Below are 26,200 nucleotides of genomic sequence, written 5' to 3'. Positions count from 1 at the left end.
AAATACTTGGACCAAGTCGTCTGGCTCCAACAATTATGCCACGTTCAAAGTCACTTAAATCACCTTTCTTCCCCATTTTGATGCTCAATTTGAGCTGCAGCAGATCATCTTGACCAAGCAGTTGGACAGGTGTACCTAATAAAGTGGCATGTGTGTGTGTGTGCGTGTGTGTGCGTGTGTGTGTGTGTGTGTGTGTGTGTGTGTGTGTGTGTGTGTGTGCGTGCGTGCGTGCGTGCGTGCGTGCGTGTGTTTCCAGCGTTATGGATGTGACATTTGCAGTAAAATCTCAAAACATACATTCACATAGAGAGTATATGTTCTCAATATATTGAAACATCTGTTTATATTTTCCAAAACAACTAAACACAGATTTAAGGACACTCTTATTCATTTAAGAATAATACCTGAAAATATTCTGTAAACATGTTTTGTACTTTAAATGAGGAAAGTGAACATGCAGTATGGATGTCATAAAAAACGTCTGCGGGTTTACAGTACACAAAAAACTTTGTGGAAATTCTGGAAATTAAACTGCACAACCCAAAAGAAATATTGATAATCAAAAGGATAAAATATGTCTCTCTATAGAACAAAATTGATTGACTTTATTTAATTTGACATTTTTAATTTATGAGGAAAAAAAGTTGTTATGGATGTGACATCTCGCCGTTATGGATGTGACAGATGTGAAATTTCCATTTGAGTGACTTTGGTAAACCAAATATAATAGTTTGAAAACACTGACAGATACATTTTTGAGTATTTCTAAAGTACTGTTAAATACAAGAAAACACAAAACACAGAACCGGTTTCCATATTCTAGTGAAATCTTAACTTTTTTTAATGCAAGGTTGACATTTGCATGGAACTGCTCAGATCTGTCTGTCTGTCTGTCTGTCTGTCTGTCTGTCTGTCTGTCTGTCTAGATAGATAGATAGATAGATAGATAGATAGATAGATAGATAGATAGATAGATAGATAGATAGATAGATAGATAGATAGATAGATAGATAGATAGATAGATAGATAGATAGATAGATAGATAGATAGTATTTTTAAAAGAAAAATAAGCATTTAATATGCTTTCTGTGTATATAAAATCACATCTATAAAACATAATTTGATGCAGAGAGCAAAATTTTGTTCATCTCATTGTAGACCCTCTTATGCACTGTAAAGAATGTAAAGAAGAATGATCAGTCTTTAAAACTGTGGATATATTTTAGATATACAGTTTAGTTTTTAGATATATAGTAATTCCAACAAGAAAATGACCCTCAGCGCACAGCTAAAATAACGAAGGAGTGGCTTCACAACAACTCCATGACTGTTCTTGAATGGCCCAGCCAGAACCCTGACTTAAACTCAATTCAGCATCTCTGGAGAGACCTAAACATGGCTGTCCAACAACATTTACCATCCAACCTGACAGAACTGGCGAGGATCTGCAAGGAGGAATGGCAGAGGATCCCCAAATCTAGGTGTGAAAAACTACCAAAAAGCCTCATGACTGTAATAGGTCAAAAGGGGGCTTCTACTAAATACTGAGGAAAGGGTCTGAATACTTATGACCATGTGAAATTTAAGTTTTTCTTTTTTAATAAATCTGCAAAAGTGTCAACAATTCTGTGGTTTCTGGGAATATGGGGTGCTGTGTATACATTAACAAGATTTACTTAAATAATTTTAGCAAATGGCTGCAGTTTAACAAAGAGTGAACAATTTAAGGGGGTCTGAATGCTTTCCGTACCCACTGTATCTTTAGATTTGAGTTTCATGGCTTTTTGAGGGGTTTACATGAGACACAGGGATGCAAACTAGTGTATGACACTAACATCTGGAACATGACAATGGCAGCAGACTCTTTTAAGGCCATGTTGCGAGACAACCTTACTGGGGGGAACAGAAAAAAATACTGGTCGACCAGTTCTAACAGTTTTCTACATCTGGGTTCATAATTGTTGAAATGCACGCCATGTCTTTTCAAATCCAAAGACAAATATTAAATTCAGCGACTAGACAGGAAAAAACTTGTGAGGGGGAAAAAGTGGAAATTGAGATTTAATACAGCATAACCATGACACTGTGTAAAAGCAGTCAAGGAGTTATGGGTTCCTGTCTGTGGTGGCAGGTGCTCATTTGTTAAAGTCTGTCACGCTGAAATGAACGGCTGTCTGTCACATAATCCCAATACAAATGAAGGCCACAACACAACCTCAAATTACTTATGGTGGCATAATGGGCCAAACCATTACCCAAAACTCCTCAAAATCACATCAAAACAAAACAGCAATGTACAGGCAACTGTTAAGAGAGGTTTTAATAAAGCAGAGGCCCGAGGGAAGAGAACTGCTGAAGCTGAAAGAGTCACAACTGAGCCTCGGTGTAAATCTAATGAACAACTAATTAAACAAGGCACCAGTATGACTCCATGTGCAGTCAATCTGCAGCTTGCAGCACAGGTCTTTCAGACAGGCCTTTTAAAGTGCGGTGTCAGATGAAGCGCACTGACTTTTAGCTGAGAAAGTGAGAAGAGAAATATGGAAATCAAACGCAGACACTGCCATCAGAATAAATGGCCTTCTCTCCTCATAGAGAGGAATGAATCAAATGTTAAGTCTGGTCAGATGCTGATATCACGGTGCGTTTGTGGTGCGAGTGCTCTCTGAGTGACAGGAAAAATCCCAGGCAAGTTTTTGGAGAGTAATCTTTTAAAAAACCCATGAGTAATATTTTATCTTTGAGCTATGGTACCTAAAATCCAACACTCGGGAACAAAACCCTGACACTCTTACAATAAAAGTTTAAATAAGATCCGAGGAGGATTTTATAGTCTGATGCAACAGAGCATTTTAAGATCAATTGTTTTAGACCTTAAAGTCCCCTTGAAACATTATTGAATGTTTTTTAAAGGTATTCTTAAACTAATCTGTGAATTAGTGTGCTCTGAAACAGTAACACGATTCAAATAGGAATTCAGATATATTAATTAAAAACAGGCGGCATGGTGGCTCAGTGGTTAGCACTGTCACCAAACAGCAAAAAGGTCGCTGGTTCGAGTCCAGGCTGGCTCAGTTGGCATTTCTGTGTGGAGTTTGTATGTTCTCTTTGTGTTTGTTAACACCTAGACATGCACAGGTGAATTAAATAAACTAAGTTGTACGTAGTGTATGAGTGTGTATGTGTAAATAAGTGTGTATGAGTGCTGCAGCACATGCCAGAGTATGTGTGTGTGTGGTCACGTGATGTGCATTTTCAGTGGTGTGGTTTACACAGAGAGCTGTTCAGAATCACTGGTAAAACGCTAGTGTGGATGGCTGGACGCAGATCATTTTCATCCTTTAACGAAGTTTTAAAACTAAAATGTACTAGTGTAAACGGGGCCTAAGCCAAAGGAAAATGAATGAATAAATGTATTTCAAATGTGCAGTCTCTCACTTTTGTTAATATATATAAATTCTTTTGATGACATCACTGCATTTTCATGAACTTCAGACCAATCAAATGCTCTCTAGAATCTAAAGCATCTTGGCCTCTACCAGATATTAAGTTAATGAAATCTATTACCTATTGACACCATTACTACTTAGGGATGCTCCGATCAGGATTTTTGCAGCTGTTACTGACTACCGATTCCTTGTCATGATGATCGGCGTTACAGAGTACCGATGCTTCAAGCTTTATATTACTTTGCCATTGCATAAAGCACATTTTCCATTAAGTATGAGATCTCACCTTACCTGAGAAAATAAATTAAGGACGTTGCATAATAGTCAAAATTACCTATACAAAATGTAATAGATAAAACAGATAGAAAAAAATAGTAAGAAATATTACTAACGATGAAATTTGGAAACAATGCTCATGTGTTAAAATGCTGCTGGTGTATATCCCAGACACCTGAATCTTCCTCTTCTTGTAAATTCGTAAACAAACACTTGTGAACAGTTCCTGAGATCAGCCAGATCAGCAGGTACCGATCGATTCGTGAAATGTGATTATCGGTCGATACCGATCTCCAGCCGATCGATCGGAGCATCCTTAATTACTACAGTATTTTATGCATGGTGAATAACACCATGTGAACTATTTAGGAAATAAAAAATATAGTCTTTGTATATATGCGGGGAAAATGAAGTCTGGTTTCACATAAGCATCATTTGAACTGCCATGAACACATGCAGACACAAGCACAGAGCAGACAATATGAACAAGTTGGTGCAAACCTCCAAACATATTTAAATAGAATGTAATCCAATCTTTATTTCTAGCATTTTTTTTTACGAAATAGATTATGTCAAAGCTTTTTTACATGCACTGAAAAAAGTGACTCAATATTTACTTCTCATGACTTTGATGAGAAATCATGTTTGCACAAGTAAAATTCAAGTAAGTTTTGCTAACATTATTCCAAGGAAACTTTACTTGTCAATAGCATGTAAAATTTAACCTAACACCCCTAAGTAAAGTGAAAGTTAATTGATTATCTTTATTTAAATCATTCAGATTTTTTTCTGTAATATTTTCAGCTAAGTGATCAATCTATAATGATATGATGTGTTGGACATTCCCAGTTTTGTCGACCAAGTCAATACTTTATGATTAAAATGTTATTAATATTAATAGGTTTATTAGCAGTGATAAGAAAACATTACAATTTTACAGTTTCAAGTAAATAAATATTAATATTTAACTCTTTCCACTTAGTTAATTTATTACATTAATTAAATGTGAAATATATACAATTTATATATAACCATTTTTGCTATAAACATAAAATATATAAACATTTTTGCTTAGGTAATTCTAGCTATCCTTGACATTTATTATTACAAATTACATGTTACGGTACATATTTTTTGAATTTAGACATTTGGAAATAAATTTTAGAAATGCTGGGGATATTTAAACCTAAATAAAATATGGATTAAGCCCAACATTGGGTTCTATTTGGTCCTATTTTTTTAATAAAAAAAATAATCCAGCAGTTTGATTAGTCCATATTACACGCAGCCTAATCTGGCTTTTTTTAGAGTGCACCAAAAGGTTTTTTGTTTGTTTCAGTGTAGCCATTACAATATTTCAGATTATGAAACATATTCAACATGTTAGGAAGGCAGCAGAGTACCGACAGAATATTCCTTGTTAAATTAAAATCCATTCAGTTCAGTTTAATACAAATGTCTGTTGAATGTCCACTAAAGAGCACCTCAAACAACCTCAAACAAGCAAGCCAGAGGTGATAGTGGTAAGAAACTAAAGCTCCACCAATGGGGTATAGTGTTTTTTTCCATACCGATAAATTTCCGGCGAAAAGTTAATCTGACTTTTTTCAATTTTATATATATTTTTTCTTTACAGCATTGATGCTGTGATGTAATTAAAAAAGAATCAGTTAAATAGACTTCAGTATTAATTTTGTTTAAGTGTAAAACTATATGACAAGCCTTTTACACACACACGCTGTCAGGATCAGCAGACTAGCAGAAAAGCGCCATCGAAAATACTGGGGTAAAATAAATGTTCATATTTTAAAAGACATGGTGCGGAAAATTAAGATATGTTTTTGTACACATTTGTACATTTTGAGACCCATTTTATATTGCATATCAATCAGGCAGTAAAGATCATTGATTTTTAAAGAAAGCAGATAATTAACATGCAGACTTTTTTAACAGCATACAGTTAACCGGAAGCGCTTGTCCCAGGTTACTGAAAATTAAAAGTCCTTCTGCATATACCCTATTGATGCAAATGGAGAACAAACCTCGGTTGAAACCAGACTCAAGTTTATGTCATCAAGAAGGTCTGTCTACTCCAACCATGTAGTGGGTGTGTATAGCCTAGTATACTTTGGCTGTCTTCATGCCATGACCATTAACACACTCAGTATTACGTCATGTTCATCATAAGGAGAGTCCACAGAGAGATTCATGCACACTGTCCCGCAGCCAAATTTTTCCAGGCAGATACTCTGTGTACAACAGCACAAGGTGAATTTTGAGTCACACTGAGCTTCATTTTTCAATCCAAAATAGAAACGATTGCACAGTTGAGCACACAAATTTAACTTAGGACAAGGTACAAATTTTTTTAATTTTCATATGCAGACAATCCCATCAAATGAACGATTGTATGTCGCTAAATGTGGCGTCACACCCATAAATATTCACATTTTGAAAGCCTCGCCCTTAGAATTACGACATGAAAAAACATAATCTGGCCAAACAGAGGTACTTTCCTAACCAAAAGATGCAAGAACTGAGAACTTCTTAAAGTGGTGGCTCCAAAATCCTTTTGTAGAGAGTGCCAGAGGGGGCTTAAAAGTTAAGAAGGGTGCTAAAAAAAGAACTGAATTGAGAGAAAGTAACAAATGCATAAGCTTCAGCTATCTAAATAGCAAATTCAGCAAATTATTATTTTTATTTAAACTTCAAAAAGTGGCTCTTCATTTTTTGTAGTATTAACCTTTTTAAAAAAAAAATGTTTCACTTTTATTAGTAATGCAATGTTGAATGCAAACTACCAAATAAAACACTTACAAATTAAATAAATGAATGAATGTAGAATAAAAGATAAAAGTAGCCATTTTTACTTTGATTTTACTTTGATTTTTAAATTTTTTTTATAACTTTATCAATAGATGAATACCGCCAATTCATTAACGATTTCTACATTCATTAATTTTCCTTCCGCTTAGTCCCTTTATTAATCAGGGGTTGACACAGCGGAATGAACCACCAACTTATCCAGCATATGTTTTAAACAACGAATACCCTTCCAGCTGCAACCTAGTACTGGGAAGCTCACCACGGACAATTAAGTTTCTTCAATTCACCTATAATGCATGTCTTTGGACTGTGGGGGAAACTGGAGCACCTGGAAAAAACCCACGTCAACACGGGGAGAACATGCAAACTCCACAGTGAAATTCCAAATGGCCCAGCTGATGCTCAAACCAGTGAACTTCTTGCTGTGAGGCGACAGTGCTATCCACTGAGTCACCGTTACATATGCAATATTTTAAGAGTAGCTATTCACCAGAAGCATATTACAGAAGGACAGTTTATCTATTGATGTGATTAACAGAAAACAAGATTCAACAGAGTACACTGGTACTTCACAGGTAGTTTTTCATGCTCTTTAAGCAAAAAGCTAAGTGTGGTCATACCAGCAACAGCTGGATTCCTGATAGTAAAGTCTAGAAGGGATACAGCTGTGGATACTTGTGCAAAGTTCTTATCTAAACTATTCTGCAAAGTTTCTAAAATTCACCAGAGCTAAATAGAGTTTGCAATCCGAGTAGTGTGTCTGAAATCATAGAATTCGAAAAACAGTATGTGAGAAGTACCCGGATGACCTATTACTTCCGGCGAGATTCTGAAGTGAATCTGCTACTGCAGTGATGTTAAGTCGATTTCTCATTATTATTCATAGCAGAGTTATCTTAATTCTTCTTAATTATTCATGATGTGCTTTTCAAAAGCAAGGCAGACCTGCCAAGCTGTGAAACCCAGTGACTGCATCCTTGCATGGGCCGTATGTGTTTGTTTCCATGCTCCACAGGGTTTGTTGCATATTTTTGTTGAGAGAGCTGTACGAAAAGTGGAGAATGGTGAACTTTGTCTTTATCAGTTGAGTTTGTTACCATTCAGACACATCGCCTATATCCCTGCTGCTGTGTTCGCCTATTTTTAAAATCCTTACCGGCAGGGCTAATGGTTGAGATAGATGCACTGCTGCACTGCTATCCACTGTGTCTGCATTCAGACCCGGGGATTGAGGAGAAGAGAAGTCCTCATTTATAGTGTTTATATAAACATGATTATCTTTAAAATGATATAACAAATTGTGGTTATGTGTATATGAGATTACGAATAACATATGTAGCAGGACATTAAATTATTTACTGTTTATTTCTTTACATTTGAACTTTGTAAACTATAAAATCATGGGTCTCCTCACAGTTTGTGTCTCATTTTGTGACCTACACCCACTCCTCCCTCTGCTCGCAGAGCTCTACATCCATCTCAGAGCATCTTTTGAAAAAATTCTGCGGTAGACTTGAACCGAAAGAGGGGGCTTTCATGGCCTTTAATGCAATAAATAATGACAAATTGCAACAAAATCTTAATTTTCACTTCTTATACTGATAAGAGAAAAGAAATCATCTAAGTTATCTTTCAGACATCCAACATGTAAAGCATACATTGTCACTGAAAACCTTTCATACACAAGCTTAGCCCAGACGTGACATTTGATTACAGCTACTGCTCACGTCCACATTGATAAATCCCAAGTTCTCCATCATACGTTCATTTCATAAATTAGGCCAAATGACTCCACTAGGTGATAATGCACTTGTGTCAAACTTGTCAATCCTTGCTTAAGTATACTTTGAAAGCTGCGCACCTGTCAGTAGCATGCTGACACTTCAGATGCATGCTACTGGGAAAGAGGTGCTTGATTGGAGCCTTCCGCATGACATTTCGCATCCCGCAGAAACACACTTTAAAAGAGTTTATAAAGGAGGTGTCGGCAGTGTAGCAGTGTTTCAAAGGGAAATAAGAGGGCTTCATAATTTAATTTTGTCTGAAAAGAAAATTAATGAGTTCAGGAAAGGAAGCCATTAGTTGTTGACTTCCAGAAACACAGTCATTGGTTATTAATATGATCTCGTCCAGATTTACATATCTAATTACATGACTTTAAGCCGACCAAGATGAAAGACGACCAATGTGAAATGATTTATTAGGTTTTGGCTCTTAAACAGTGATCTCATATACTGAGAGATAATGTATTTTCAGCCAAAGATAACCAATGAAAATGTTCTGATATGCTGATATGAATTTTCGGAAAGTGTGCTGATATGATCTACATACTGAGTAGTTGATAAAATGGCTTATTGATCAACATTCGTTCATTTTCCTTCAGCTTAGTTCCTTATTTGTCAGGGGTCGCCATGGCGGAATGAACCCTCAAACAATTCCTGCATATGTTTAATGCAGCGGATGCCATTCCAGCTGCAACCCAATACAAGGAAACACCCATAAAATCTCGTACTCGAACCAGAGACTTTCTTTGTGAGGCAACAGTGCTAACCACTGAGCCACCATGCCACTTATTGATCAACATGACATCTTAAAACATGCTAAAACTAGGCTAAACTAGGTAAATACCAGCATCTGGGATTCCAATAAGAAAGATAATCTAGTAAACGTCTGGCGTCCTCAAGCTATTTATTAGCAAAGCTCAATAAATCTTGCATTAATAACTTGTGTTGTACCCTGTGCTTCAACAGGTGTCATCAGTTTACAGTCTGTATACATGCTATTTATTAAATGCACGTTGCACAGTATGATTTTGAACTTAAAAAAAATTGATGAGAAAACATGCAGTGTGTGTGAACCTGATAAATGCATATGCACTCATAAATATGCAATAATTGTGACAAATTTATCTGCTGATTATAATTTTTATTTGGAATTTTGTTAAACAGTTTTTGAGATTTCACCATTTGCCCTTTCAAATAGACAATACTTAAATTTGCATACCTGAAAACAGATGCTGCAAATATTGCTATTAACGGAACAGAATTTCGCAACACAGGCTCATTCTGAAAACATAACCCTATATGTTTCTTTAGATTGTGAATTATGTAGCCAGAAGTACGCATTCACTGACTCATGATTTGATACAAATAATGTTACTAATCTCACAATTTAGTCACGATTTTTTAAGACAAAATTATTTGAGGCAAAATTTTAAGTAAACAAGTGTCCTTTCATTTGTTCTCAAATGCTGCACTTTTTTTTTTACAAGATAAAATATTTTCTGCAATGACTAAATTGAAATTTTAAAACAAAATCCAAATAAAAAGGTGAATACAAGACATTTTAATATAAACAAACTAAAACTGCTACATTACAAAATTAAAATGAATTCCAAATCAAAATTTAATGATACAAATTAAAGAAGGCTCTTTAATACAAACAAACAAAAACAAAAACTAAACTGAAAAAGAGAGGGGGGAAAAGGAACAATCTAATACCTGGTTCTGAAACAGCACAGCTTTCGCTTTAGGTCTGAAAAACATCTTCATGCTTTCGCTAAGAAAACACTGATGCACCATGTGATCTCCGTAGCACTTAGAGCAAGCAGAGATGCCAATTCTCCGCTCCACATGGTTTGGCTTATTCATAGTTTTTTGCGTTTAGACATCTGTGATAGTAGTTTTTCACTGTGCTGACGGTTTATGTGCATTATATTCATTGTTCGGTTAGAGTAACTAAACGTATTTTTGCATTATTTGCATACACTGCGTCCGAAACCGCCAACTACTCAGTAGGTACTGTATTTGAATTTAAACGTACTACTCGGCCGTTAGAAAAGTATGTTCTATACAGTATGAATGTGAAAAGTATGAATGGTATTCGGACGTACTACATCCGCCATTTTGACATAGTCACGTGACGTACCTGCGTCATTTGCATCGCTTTACTCCCATTCATGAATTTGCTTTCGGGGCATCATGGGATGTGCACTCCACCTCGCCGGAAGTAGTAAGTCATCCGGGTACTTCTCACATACTGTTTTTCGAATTCTATAAATTCGGACATACTACTCGGCTCGCATACTGATTTTAGCGTACTGTATAGTATGGAAGTATACGGTTTCGGACGCAGCCATACAGTTTGTGTTTTGTCTGGCACACTTCACCGCTGTCATTTTAGTCTGCCGTACCACCTAAAATCTTGTTCGCTGCTGATGTGGAGAACAAAAGCGAGTTTGAGCCTGTAAACAGTGCCCCTCTCTGTTTAAAGCATGTATTGCAATTCATTCAACATTTGTACCAGTTTGAAACGTCACATATTTTTTCAACCGAATCACTGTGAATCGTTACATCACTAAGTATCGTCTTTAAAATGAGTTTATGCTACGAGGCAGTATAATGCCACTCCTTTTCTCGCTTACCAGCTGACCGATTACCTCCATATTGACAGCTTTTCCACTGTTATCAGTTTGTCCGGTAGTTCGACATGTACGTCGGCGGAATTTAGATGCAGAGCGGAGTTGACCGCGACAACAGAGTTCGAGTCTGGAGAAGAACGATTCCAGAAAGTAGGTAAGACAAAAACAGAAGTCAAAAGATAAAATAAACAAATAAATAACAGGATGAGAATGTGGTAAAATCTGAAAAAGTAGTACAAATCAGGATCCTTTTCTTTTCTGGATTGTTTTTCCAAACACAACCGGTTGGGTTTAGGAAAGGGGGACGTCAGTCAGTCAGTTAGTCGACAGCGGCCTCTGGTGGATTTACGTGAAAACAGCAGGCATGAATGGCAAAATTTGAAATCTTAAAAAAAAAAAAAACACACAGTGGCCTCAAAAAAAAAAACTGCAAAAAGCGTAGCTCCTGGGACGTATTGTGCTCTCCAGAAATGTATATAGGGGTACGTTTTCAGAATGAGCCTGGGTTGGAATTTCGTCAATAAAACGCACTTGACTTAAAGTCAAATTTTTACGACCAGATTTATTCGTTCACAACCATTTTTATTTTTAATGTTATGTAGGTTAGATGACTGAAAACAAGGCATGAAGGCACAAGCAAATGCACTTAAATTTCTTTGGAAATCAGTCCATTTGTATATTACATATCATATCTTTTTAAACAGTCCCACCGTGACAAACACTGAGTTACTCACCCTGAAATTGATTGTGCTTGTGATTCATAATTAAAGCTCATTAAAGAGATTGCACGTCTGTCCCTCACTCTTTGTTAATAAAACATGGTGTCTAGCTTGATGCTTACGAATGTTGTTTTGGAATGTCGTTTAGTCTTCTTCTAAATAAAGCCTCTGATATAAGATCTCCCATCGCCATGGCACACAGATCCACTGTTTTGTGTGCCTGTGCCACCTAATTTCACCTCTTTCTAACAGCCGTAGCTTATTTAACTCTAATCTCAAGGTTTGGTGCTTTGTGAATACACATGGTTTTATTAAGAAAGAGATAAAGCTGAGTTCACTTATGTATTAACCTTCAAGTTTTTTTGGGTTTGCTAACCATAAACATAATTCAAACGTATTCCATCCAACAAACTAAGAAGCTAAACAGCTTTATTGTTTTCAGGCTGAGAAACTGTAAACGTTCAAGTAAAATAAATTTGATTCTCAGTTTTGGACACAGTAATTCATTTGACCAATTTGCTCTGTTCAGATAAAATGTATTTCTTAATTACTAAACCACACTGGAAAAGTATGACTAGTATGATTAAATCAGGTTTAAACTTTATATTAAAACAATCAAAGACATCATTTTGCAACTCAATTTGGCATCTTTTAAGGCAATATGTGAATTTTTTAAACATATCATGTCAAACTGACTCCAAACAAAATCGATCGGACCAGTGGTGCAGGTTTTTACCTGCCCTGCCAATATTTTCACTGGCCCCACCACAAAAAAAGTTAATAGTTATTTCTTAGCCACAAATTTAAAAAAATGTTTATGAATCTAGAATTTAAATATTTAAAAAAAATGTTAGTTAATGTATAATGAGCAAAATTCTAAGTGTTATGCAAACAAAAGTTGCGGTATGGAAAATGTGCAAGCATTTTATTGCAAAACAAAAGTGGCTGACCAGCCAAACTGATGGAAAACTGTAAAACATCACTTCATTTTTTTTTTAGTAGTGGTGTACCCTCGCGATGTCTCCTTCCAAAAACCTAAAAACAAACGTTTTCTTTTAACATCATCATTAATGTTGCCGTCTCTTCGCTGTACTGGTTGTTATGGGAAAAAAAATAACATGCTCACAACATCCAATCAGATAAGAGGAACCGAAAAGCAATATAGTGCTTATGACATCACAGAGAAGGTAGCATTTGAATCCTTAAAAACCCAAACTGTTTCTTGATTCTAAGACTGTATTTGCATGCAATTGACAAATAGTCGCAGGCAAATTAAACTCAGCCAGTAATGATCCTGTCTACTGTGCCGAGCGTCTCTCATGCTGGCCCCAGGCCATTAGGCAGGGCTTATTGTTGAGGCCTGATAAAAGAATGCAATTATATATATATATATATGGATATATCTCCAGATGCCTTGATTCAGCCAAAAGTATGAATTTGAAGGAAAAAATAACACAATTATTATGATTACATTTCACGTAATAAAGTTATGTCCCTGCTACCTTAAACACTAGGAACATTACAATTAAATAACAGAATCAACTGCCCATAATCATAACCAGTGATTGTGAATATGATTAAAAAAAACTACAGATACAAAACTAAAAACTTATTCAACTAGAATGAACTAAAATGTGTATGAAATTGAGCAAAAACATTAAACTAAAACACTGCAACTAAATGTCACCAACTCTTAATTAAGCTAATAATAATCATTTGAAGGGAAAAAAATATTATTACCACCTTACATGTACAAATAAAGTTATGTCCTTGCTAGGGTTGTCGCGATACCATTAATTAATCTTACGATACTATACCAGCTGAAGTATCACAATACGGGACTTTTCCACATGCAGCATTATCTATTGTAGATAAACCATTAATGACGATACTACCGTTTACAAACTACAGTGGCACCGCCAGTATTTTGGAGCCATAGTATCTCGATACTAGAACCAGTAAACCGTGCAACCCTAGTGAGTCCCTGCTACTTTAAACATAAGAAATATTACAATTAAATAACAGAATCAGCTGCCCAAAATCATAACCAGTGATTGTGATCATGGTGAAAAATAATAATAACAACAGATGATACAAAACTAAAAGCTTTTTCAACCTGTATGAAAAATAGGAAATATACATTAAACTAAAACACTGCGATTCAATGTCACCTACTCTTGATTAGGGAAAATAATTTAATGTTTAACTCAATTATCATTATTACCTTACACATACAAACAGGTTATTTCCCTGCTACCTTAAACATTAGGAATATTACACTTAAATAACAGAATCAACCACCTATAATCATAACCAGTGATATTATGGTAAAAAAAATTAATAACTATACAAATGATACAAAACGAAAAGCTTATTCAACAAGAATGAACTAAAATGTGTATGAAAATAAGGACACAAATTACTAAAACACGGAAATTCAATGTTACCAACACTTGATTAAGCTTAAAAAAAAAATAAAAGATTTGAAGGGAAAATAAGTCAGTTTAACGCAATTATTATTATTACCTTACATGTACAAATAAAGTTATGTCCCTGCTACCTTAAACATTAGGATTATTACAAATAAATAACAGAATCAGCCGCCCATAATCATTGTGATTATGATTATAGTATATAAAAAATAATAATAACTATACAAAACTAAAAGCTTATTCAACTACATTGCACTAAAATGTGTATGAAAATAGGGAAATGTGTCAAATTAAAACACTGCAATTCAATGTTATCAATTCTTGGTTAAGCTACAAAAATATATTTGAAGGGTAAATAATTCAATGTTTAACTCAATTATTGCTATTACCTTACATGTACAAATAGTTGTCTCTGCTACCATAAACATAAGGAATATTACAATTAAATGATAGAGTCAACCACCCATAATCATAACCGATTGTGATTATGGTAAAAATAAAAATAACTACAGATGATCCAAAACTAAAAGCTTATTCAACTGCATTGAACTAAAACCTGTATGAAAATGGGGAAATGCATTAAACTAAAACACTGTAATTTAATGTTACCAACTCTTGTGGTAAAAAATAATAATAGTAGATGATGCAAAACTAAAACTTTTTCGAATAGAATGATCTAAAATACGTATGAAAATGTAGAAATACATTATTCTAAAACACAGTAATAAACTGTTACCAATTCATGACTAAACAAAAATTAAATCAGATACTAAATGTACAGTATTTACACAGAACTGCACAAATTACGCACAGCTTTTGCATTGATTCTATTCATTCTTCTTCTCACATTCACTCATGAATGCTAAAAATACATTCTCCCACATGTCCACAGCACACTCTTCAGTACGACTTGGCCTTATACGAGCAATATAAGTTTTTATATTTAAAGTCCGGATGAAAACCTGTGCCGGAGACCGCAGTGCGCACTGGCTGAGACGCGATTCAATTCAGCCTTTGTGCGGAAACAAGCACCTGAGTGACAGAACAACTGCGATAAATCACAGCCTGGATGAATGGCTGCCAAAAATGTGAAACTAAACAACAACAACGCCTTACGTTTTATCTGATATAAGTTGTTGAATTCAAATAGTTAGCGCTTAAGTAAAATATTGTTACGGCAGAGAACAGAGTGTACTGCGAGACGGGTCAAAAGTTCCTCAGAGGTCTGACACTGGTGTTTTCTTCTCAGGCTAACAAAATAAGGAACTTTGTGTCTTAAATTATTACAACAACAATGGGAACTTACTAACAATATATTAGCTATTCTGTTCAACACAATTGTGCTGAAACCCTCCACTGAGTCGGGTCGAATAACGCTAGCTTACATCAAAATAAAAATGTTAATGATTAGCATGTTTGAAAGATAAGCAAATCATAGATAGTGAAAGTTTGAAGGGAAAATGAGGAAACAGTTGTGGCTACATTTCACAATTCCCACGTTAAACGAAGTCGGTAATGAACAATATCTTACCTTCGGTTTCCATCCTGGAGTTCTGAATGAAGAGAAAAACGACGGTTAATTCCAGGAGCGTGTTTGAGGGATATTTGGAGGATTTCATAGTGAAGGCTTCACAAAAGCATGACCGACGGAGCAGGCTATTCCCAAATCACACTATTTCCCAAGGAAGATGCGCGTTTGCTGTATTTGTTGTTAGACGGTGGAGCATCGCCCGGTTGGTCCAGTTTCTGTCACCTGCAGCGTTAACGGCGCTTCCGCGGACCGAGAGGCGGGATGGACTCTACGGATCGTCCTTTCAGCCGGAGCTCCACATTATTCATTGAGAAGAACTTCGTCATTGACGCGCGAATCGGCATTAAACACTTGTGTAGTAAAGCTAGAGGTCGTTGTTTTCAGTTTGCTCCTCAGCGAGAGCGCCAATTCATACTCCTACTATCAGTATAGTTGGTGGAGCCTATAGATGAGAATGAGGGTGTTTGAAGACTTGCTGCTGTTTCATAGCTCCAGACCCCAAATCCATTACAAATTAGTAAATAAAGTAATATTATAATCATTGGTATATTTGTCTGCACACTGCATAAACAAACAAATCATAGCTAAAAAAAAAAAAAAAAAACATTTAACGTTTATATATACGCTCACCGGCCACTTTATTAGGTACACCTTCCACCTGGCTGTCAACTTAACGTAAATTTCTTATCAGCCAATTGCATGGCAACTCAATGCATTTAGGCATGTAGATATGGTCTAGATGATCTGTTGCAGTTTAAACTGAGCATCAGAATAGGGAAGAAAGCTGATTTAAGTGACTTTGAACATGGCATGTTTTTTTGTTTTTTTGTTTTTTGAGATTTCAGAAACTGCTGATTTTCACGCACAACTCCAGGGTTTACAGAGAATGGTCAGAAGAAAAAAAATCCAGTGAGCAGCAGTTCTGTGAGCGCAAATGCCTTGTTGATGCCAGAGGAGAATGGCCTGACTGGTTGGAGCTGATATAAAGGCAACAGTAAGTCAAATAACCACTCGTTACCAATGAGGTATGCAGAAGAGCATCTCTGAGCGCACAACACGTCCAACTTTGAGGCGAATGAGCTACAGCAGCAGAAGACCACACCGAGTGCCACTCCTGTCAGATCGGAAACTGGCAATTTGCACCGGCTCACCAAAAATGCACAATAGAAGGATGGAAAAACAGTCTAATCTGATGAGTCTCGATTTCTGCTGTGACATTCGGATGGTAGGGTCAGAATTTGGCTTCAACAATTTATGACCACAGTGTGACCATCTTCTATTGGCTACTCCCAGCAGGATAATGCACCATGTCATAAAGCGAGAATCATCTCAGACTGGTTTATTAAACATGACAATGAGTTCACTGTACTCAAATGGCCTCCACAGTCACCAGAACTCAATCCAACAGAGCACCTTTGGGATGTGGTGGAACAGGAGATTCGCATCATTCATGTGCAGCCGACAAATCTACAGCAACTGCATGATGCTATCATGTCAATAAGAAACAAAAGCCAGCTGCAACCCAGTACCAGGAAACTGTTGTATTAATGTATAGTTTAATTAAATATTAATAGAAAATGTAAAATCATAGCAGTTATCAAGTGGCATCCCATAATGACGCGTGACTATAGCCCTTTTCACACATGCAGACTTTTCCAGAAAATTACTAGCAATTTTCCAGAAAGCAATCATGCGTGTATGGGCCCTTTTTGAAAATATCGGTAAATTCTTTCCAGCAATTTTTCTGAAAGAGAAGATGTAACGTTACCTGTAATTTGCCGGAATGCTGCTCTGTGAGAATGCAGAAGGAAAATTGCTGGAAAGAATGCGTTCACGTTTAAAAAACGCTAACGTACGACATCTACTCTGACCAATCAGAACATTGAAATGCATAAACATCTGCTATGTTTTTGAAAATAAAAGCCTTTGAATATTTTTCCGGACACATTTAGCTGCTAGTTGTCAGATAATGTTTCTATGTTCCTTCCTAATGCCAAAACATTATCGAAAAAATGCTTATGATAAGCCGTAGTTTGTTTACCTTCAAGCTCTGCTTCAGTTGCTTGATGCTTGTGCCCGTGAAGCAGCCGGTGAGCGCCAACACACACACATATTATGTACGTCTCGACATGTGAAAGTGTTCCTCCACATGTTTTCATTGAAGTTGTTCACAATTCTTATCCTTTCACAGAATTTTAATGTAGTTAAATGTGTAAACAATTAGTTGAGGTTCGCATTGCTGCATGTCTCTGGGACAAAAAGCAGCTGCATGAATGCTAAAGCTTTAAGTGAAACTGTCAACAAAATTCAGACTCCTTCTATGCTTACAAATACAAGCGCAGCTGTTTAGAGGCCATAATTGGTTAATGATGTCAGAATTTACCAGTATTTGGGAATGGATGTGTGAATGGTCTTTTCCAGGAAAATCCCGGAATGTACTTGCCTGTGCAAACAGCGCTTTTTTGAATTCACAGGTAAAGACGTTCCAGAAACTATCCGGATATTTACTGGTATCACTGTGTGAAAGCCGCTATTGTTGTATTGTATTATTTTGCTTCAACGACCACAGTAAAAAGTGTAAAAATAATAAAAATAATAAAATAATAATACTTTTACTAAAAAAATAACACATTAACTGATTAAGTTTTTATTTTTAATAAAAAAAATCTAAGATAATTTTGAAAAAGGACACATTTAGTGATTTCAATTTTACTTATTTATTTATAATGTATGATAGCCTACGGAAAAAGTGTCATGCATGTTTAGCGATCAAGCCAGTCCTTATCAGCAATTATTATAAAAATCTTTAGATAAAGCTCAGTGATAGGCCTACATTTATTTTTATAATCAGTATTTCAGGAGCAATGTCATGCTACATGAAAGCAGAACAGCAGGGTTGGTGTAAAGCTTCAGGCAGCGATGACCAGTTTCCCTTTAACTACTGGTGTGTGTGTGTGTGTGTGTGTGTGTGTGTGTGTGTGTGTGTGTGTGTGTGTGTGTGTGTGTGTATTCTGTCTAGCCAAAGCTCCTGCAGACAGATTTTCCACGTCACTCTCTCGCTCTTTTTTTTAACGTTATCTTTTGCTTTATTTGGAAGACTCTGCTGAAACCAGTCCAAGCTGGCCTTAGTTGGTTTCCATGCACCCTCCAATCACAAGCATAAACATCACATCACAAAACCCCTGAGTTCATATTAAGCCCTGTCCTTTAAACATTGTTTGGGTTATTTTTAGTCACAGCTCTCACTTAAATAGTGTCAGGATTTATTTATTTTTAAACGCTCAAGAAGGGAAGCTGTGGTTGTATTTCGCACTGAATGATTCAGCTGCGTAGGAGCCAATTCATGCACATTGGGAGTCTTTGAAAGAAGAGAAGTCGGCCACCAACAGAAGGTCAATCAATTGATCCTCTCACCGGTGGAGTGCAAATCCGATAACACACATCCAGTCAGTCTGTCACACACACACAGGGATCACCTGCTAGTTTTCTTTTATCAATAATGAATTGAAATAAAGAGTGAATCGTCAATCGAATCAAACACTGATAAGACTACAATGGAGAACCATGAACTATATTTAAGCCGCCTGCAAATCCAGAGATATATGGAATGGATAACGGATATTAAAAATGGTTTTCCAAGTATCAAAGTCCTAAAAATACTGTAGGCTCATTAATAGATTGATGCTCATAGCCTTAATTACCATCTAAGCCTTCAACGAGTGCAGATAATGGGATTGATGTCATTTTTCATTGGTTCCCACATAATATGTAGCATCAATATTTTAAAGAAACTAGACTTTTTTTGGTGTTTCCAATCACTTAAAAAATGTTTTATTGCATATGTCAGAAGATTTGACTGATCCCATATGACTTAATAACTCAAAGATTGAAGTTTGGCCACCGTACATCCTTTATGCTACAACAATGCTCTTAGAAAGATCCTTTCTTTTATGTCGAATGACATTTCTTATTTGTCCTGTGTTTCTGAATAATAAAAGTGCAGATTTTTATTATGGTAGAAAGATAATAAAAAAAGCGTAATGCAGTTTTTGGTACGACGCCTGAAAGAAATGTAATAAACGAGAGCATGTGTTATAGAGTGCAACAGTCAGGTTCAAAAAGCGAAAACGTCAGAAAAAGTGGTTTTTAACAACTGATAAACCTCTAAACCTGTTGTAAGCTTTGAGGGGTTTTCAACCAACTGTATATTGAACACATGTGCTCACATTAAGTTAAATTCTTTTTAAGACAATTGTGTTTAATAGTGGAATTTGTATAAAGAAAATACATGAAGCTGTACAGAAAATTCAACCAATTAGAGAATCCCAAAAAGTTTAGGTAACTCAAACCATTTGAGGAAACTGATTGAAACAAATCATTTAAGTTCAAACACTAATCCTAATAAGTAATGTAACCTTAAATCCATTTGAGTAAATGAAGAAATTTGAGCACAGTAAAACCCAATAAATGAAGAGAATTCAAACCAACTGAGTACTGTAAAAACCCAATAAGTTAAGGCAACTCAAACCGTTTGAGGAAACCGATTGCTACAAACCATTTGAGGTAAAAATAAAAAATAAAAACTCAAGTACTGTGAACTTATTCCATTTAAGCTAAAGTAATGAGTAATGTAATGAACTCATTACCTTTAAGACTAAGTTCAAAACTCTTTTCAAATGAGTAGAAACTTTGAGTTAACTACACTCTCATTTGATAAAGTTGACTGTTGGGTTTTACAGTGTAGAGAGCAAGACATTTAGCCCTTCCCACTCCACGGTGAATGAGATTCTGAGTAACGTTTGCATTAAAACTGCTATGTAGATGTAAAAGTGACCTATTAAGGTGGCATTCACAAAGAATAATGTGTCTTCAAATGCGAGGAATTTAAAAAAAATAAATAAATTGAAAAAAAAAAACGCCACCTACACCATATTATCATCAAATAAAACAGTGCCAAGCCAACTTTCTACTGTAAATAGAAGCTGGCAATATATTTGCCCCACCTCAGTTCTTCTGGTCCACTGCTTTGGAACTGATATTGATAAAAGGTGTAAAAGTTTAAATTCTTTTAACTTCATACAGAAGAATATTTGAAAGAGGTCTTAGAGATTATTGCCATAGTAGTAGATACTAATGTTCCCAGAGAGTCTAGACTTACCCTCTTAGGAGATACACTACTTAATCAACAATTCATTTGAGATTTGTCAGACCAGCCCTACTAGCCACCCATAAAATGCAAAACTTTGAGATGGAAGGATTCTAAACCACCTTCTACCTCCATAAGAACTAACATAAATAAGATCTGAGGCAGCTTCATTTCTTACTTGGGTATAACAGGACAGAATGCTTAGATTTAACCTGACTTTTTATGTTTTCTTCATTAATTTATTTAAGGTTTATTTGTGGCACTACGGGTTGCAGGTTTGGGACATATACAGTATAGGGGAGTATGTGTGTGGATGAAAGATCTTTTAAGTTACGATATTTATAATATCTATTATGGTGTTCTTTGTTGTACATTGTGTTTGACTAGGAAAAAAACGATAAACAATGTTTAAAAAACAAAACTTGATAGAGCATATTAAAAATGAAGCAATTAAGTGCGAGCAACTGCAAACTGGTTGAACCATTAAAATGTGATTTGATGAGTTTACCGTTTAGATTATTTTTTTGTGGAATGATAATATTCAGGTGACTACACTTAACAATGGTTGAAGTAAACTCACAAAAATAGTGTTTTTGCACATATCAGTGAATGTATTAATTACACTTCAGCTTTGTGTATATTATGAGAATTAAATGCATGACTTTGTAAGGTATACTTTGTAAAGTGTACAATGTATTTGTTATTTTAAAGCATTTTCACAATAGTATCTGTTTGATAAATAAATAAATAAATAAAAATGAGTACAGAAATAAATGTGGTGTGTTTAGTGTATCATTATTATTTTTTATTTTATTCTTGATTTTCTTTTGGGACAATAGGGAATAAACAATTCTGTAAAGTTTCTTTAGCAATGTAAATTTACCAATATACATTTGTAAATTAGGCAAAACAGAAACGAATTCTACAACAATTTAAAATATTCAATTGGGTCAATAACATGACTGGGCAAACTTTATGGTTTTTTTAATTGGCTGGAAACATTATTTCTCATTGAGACAATGTTAACAGGCTGTTGCTACAATTGAATACAACCAGTTTGACTAATTTTTTCGGTCCAATTTAAAAATTTAGATGTGACTAGTCAAAGATAAATTTGAGTTTGGCCAGTAATTTATTTTCCAGTGTGTGTAAAAATTTATATGACGTATAGTATGTTTGTAAATAGCGCATTTGAATTGAAAAACACAGTGTGAATGCAACAAAACCATGACAGCTTAACTTTTTACTGAAGCCTTTACACATTTTGAGTTCAGTCTTTCTCCATAGTTTTGCAGAGTTTTCAGTCTACCATCAGTCTACCATATAAACAGCCATTTTTGAATATTCTGAATGAGGTCATAATTAAACTAAACAGAAATGGAATTAAGACATGTGGAGTATGCCGATTTTGGTGGCATTATTAAAGTGCAGTACAGACATTTAAACACCGCAATCAAACTATTGCCATTATGTACGACTTTTCGCCGAGTTCAGGATATTTCATACACACAACGCTGTTTGACACCATTTATCTGCACCTACCGAGTCAGTGAAGGACCACAGACACCTGCATCGAGAAATGCACAGTTTTCCCCATATGGCGTGCGGTATAAAATTCTATTAAAACTTCAAATTTCCAGTAGTTCATACTCGCATCCAATATCTCGTTTGTCACAGGGGCATGCATGAAATGTTCCCATATGAAAGTGAAAGTGCCAAACTAAAGTTAAAGTCGACAAATTAACAATGAAACACCCGAAATTACATGAAACTCCAGAGGAAATGCGGATAGTGTGGTGACACAATGATGTTAATCGATCTATGTGCTATAACATGTAAAATGGGATCATGACAGGAACATTCAAAAAGCAACTCATATAAACACTTTAATCATATTACATTATTGTCTAATTCAGATTAAGGCAAATAATTTGATAACTAAAGTCCATGTAAACTTAGTCAGTGAAGCACACAGTATGTAAAGATACAGATCTTTACACTGTCAGACACTGAACTAAAGAGTAATTTCATCTGAGTTTTGTAGATTCTCCACATTATCCTGTCCTCTCAAGCATTTTTCTTTTGTCTTGATGGGTGGTCTTGAATGAGTCAGCGATGTTGAAAATATGCAATATTGTAGGAGTTTGGATTTAAAAACTACCAGTTAAATAGGCTGTCACATTATTAAGAAATTTACCCGCAGGTGCCAGATAAGCACCAATAACTGGGAGGAATTTAAAAGTGTTTTCTAATTTTGATCAGTGTTCATTTTCAATTATCTCCTTTAAGATTTTTTTAAAACTGTGCTTCATTATATTTCTCATTAAGTATGCATAAAACTGCTTGTTTACTGCTTCTACAATAACTTCAAATAAGACTAAGCAGTGACCCCATAACTCAGGAAACTGTAGGTTGTTTTCTCATTTTAATAAGTGCATTTAAATTCACAGTTGTACAATTAGAACAACTGCTACAATTGCACATGTTTATATTATCTGGCAAGGCTGCAAGATATTGGAAAAATCTGACATTGCGATATTTTGTTTATGTATTGCGATATGAATACAATTTCACCAGATGGCTTGAATAGCTCTATTTGTAAAAAACAAACTAAATAATCAATCATTTAGATTGCTTGGGTTGATTTTTAAGGGTGTGAATCATGTATTAAAAAACGAATAATTACAATAGAGCCAAAACAAACAGTTATTTATGGTTTTCTGTAGCGTAAAACAGTATTCAGATACAGAAATGTAATAATGTAATGTCAAATAACACTGTATATTCTCAATTGTTTTAATAAATCAGTACAGTTTCTCTTCATTACCTATAAAAGCTTTACATGATTGTGCCTGAATTCTTTACACTTTCTTGAAATGCCTGTAAAACACATGCAAATGATACAATCTGTTATGCTTATCAGTTGCAATGACTCCACAAATCTCATGTATTCTTGACTATAATATGCAACTTAACATTGCATATCCTGCGATGTGACTATTGCGGACACATATATTGCGATATCGATGCATAAACTATATATTGTGCAGCCCTATTATCTGGCATGCTTTCAGCTATTCTGTTTGTTAGAGTAGCTTTTCTAGCTCAGCCAATGGTGCGAGTTAGTTCATGCCATCCTAAAGGCTCTTTTTTGGCATTTATGGCTAATCTTTAACATCGATAGAGAATGTTTCCAACATAAAACACATACCTTATATTGGAAAAATAGCTGTTTAGATTAAATGTTCTTCACACTAAGACCTGCAAAGAGTTTTCACAGTAGCCAAAGGTGTGAGTTTCTTCATGCCACCGTAAAGGCTATTTTGTCATTTATGGCTAATCTTTAACACCCATGGAGAATGTTTAAAAAAAAAACATGTACTTTATAGTGGAAGCTGTTTAGATTAAATATTCTTCACACTAAGACAATTGGTTATCGCAAGGACTGTTCACTAAAGAGGTATTGGCACTACTTTTTAAGACTAAGAGACCTATCATACACCCGGCGTAAAAAGGTCCAAGACATGTTTGGTGCGATTTGTCACTATTTTCAGACTAGCGCAACAGTAATTTTCACGTTTTGAGTCATGTTTTTTAAATAGCAAATTCATTTGTGCCACTTTGTGGACTCATGGGTGTGCTGATCTAATAGAGGCGTGTTAAGGCGCATTGTTGAAACGTTGCTATTTTGAGGAACTAAAATAGATTGTGTCATTGAACAGCTGAAAGCTGGTCTACAGTCCAGCGCAGAGTGCATTAGTTATGCGCCTACACAGGTCCAAACACTTACATATTGCTTAATCCTTAAAAAATAATAAAAATTAAGAAATAAAATACTACAAAAATTATTATTTTCTATTGTTGGAAAATAGGAATCTTTTTTTATTATTACTTTTGTCTTTTTCTTTTAATCAAACAATTATTGTATTGGTCATGTAAGGGTCATATATTAACTGAACTTCTACTGTTGTGTGTAAGTGCTGTGCATACTAATTAGCATTTTTGCAGAAGTAGATAGATGCGGGTCCAAAATTAAATTCAGCTCTGCAGAAACTTCCTGTCTGAAGAGAGGTGTTAAAACTGAACACAGAGCACAGAAAGTTGTATGCTTTTTTTTTGTTGTATAGAGAATTTGTAGAAAAAGAGGACGTATGTCTAAGGTGTGGCCAATGGAGGACTGAACAATGACTGACAAGTGACGAATTTCATTAAACTCCACCTGTTAATATCAGTTGTGTATATATGCTGGAGTCAGGAAATGTATGTTAGTTGCGAACTTCTTGAATGTAATTCTTGTATTGCATTGGGTTAATGTAATCAAATTATTCATTTGTATCTAACAAATTACTATTATTTTTGGCATTGAAGAAAACCCTCTCCAGACCTTTTCTTATTGAACATGCATGGAATTGGCTTGATATTCCAACACTATATAATATAAAAGCCATTACCTCCACGCCTTCTTCATCTCTGGGGGCTTTTTCAGTTTATTCATGACAATTTAAATTTGTACAATATTATTATAAGCAGTATTATTTATTATATGCATATTTATTTTCGTTTTAATAAAAACATTTAGATTTGTCCACCTCTCGGGTTTGGGAGACATAGGCGACACTATATGGGGCATAAGAAAAGGACGTGTGTTTGGATATAACTCCACACTTCATTAATTTATTCGTTTGCTGGTAATTTGAACTGAATTTAGAAATAGTTTTGAAACAACTCTTTACGTTTAACAAATGAAATTAAATATGTAGGCTAATTGATGTCTTCAGTGGAGTGAGTTTTCACAGTTTCCTTACTCTAAGAAAGTGAAGGAGTAAAGTTAATAGTAAAAGAGAAAGTAAAGAGGCCAAATGGAGGAGGCTTGTTCTTTATCCTAGTGCTGCAAATGATCTGTTTAACCATTTTCTCGTTAGTGAAGCGTTCAGTTTATCCACTCACAAAGTACAACCTTGTTAGACCATGTGCCGGGATGCAAACTGTATTGTCCCATCCTTTAAATATCAAAAGTGGATTCGCATATGTCCTTAATGCCTTTGCGTCATGCGCTTTAGACTTTGCACCTATATCGTTAAAAATAGAGGCCTATATGTCTACAAAAATATGTGGAGTGAAGTAGAGATTTAATTATAATTCAGAATCCTAAAGCATACTTTTTAAGGCTAAACCTTTAGCATGCGCTTAGAGCAATTTTAGAGTCCTTAATTTCTCTCTCTCTTTTAAAATATGGAAAAGAGAAAAAAAACTATGAAAACAACAAAATTTCAAGTCACCTCAGCTTCTGTTATTCTTATTACCATATAAACCGAAAAGAGCCAAATTACCTTTAACAGAGGACTAAACCATAGTGTCTTGTAATGGATTATCACCATGCACGTCCACAAATAAATGTTAT

The 26,200-nt window shown here is 35.2% G+C and overlaps 1 protein-coding gene across 4 annotated transcripts in view; it reads right to left on the bottom strand.

Annotated features, from left to right (window-relative positions):
* rxfp2a (relaxin family peptide receptor 2a) overlaps nt 1-26,200 on the bottom strand; it is a 140,007-nt gene that overhangs the window by 102,522 nt on the left and 11,285 nt on the right. For 2 of the 4 annotated variants that reach the window (XM_073914193.1, XM_073914192.1), the window contains exon 2: nt 26,130-26,200. This exon is cut by the window's right edge and continues 38 nt beyond it. Coding sequence is in view for 2 of the 4 variants with exons in the window: in XM_068223827.2 (XP_068079928.2) it covers nt 15,654-15,741 (88 nt within the window). In the remaining 2 variants the exon portion in view is untranslated. 4 annotated transcript variants of the gene reach the window in all.

The sequence above is a fragment of the Danio rerio genome, chromosome 10 (genome assembly GCF_049306965.1).
Source record: "Danio rerio strain Tuebingen ecotype United States chromosome 10, GRCz12tu, whole genome shotgun sequence".
Taxonomy (NCBI): domain Eukaryota; kingdom Metazoa; phylum Chordata; class Actinopteri; order Cypriniformes; family Danionidae; genus Danio; species Danio rerio.
Note: the sequence above shows the minus strand (reverse complement) of the source record. Positions and strands in the feature narration are given on the sequence as shown.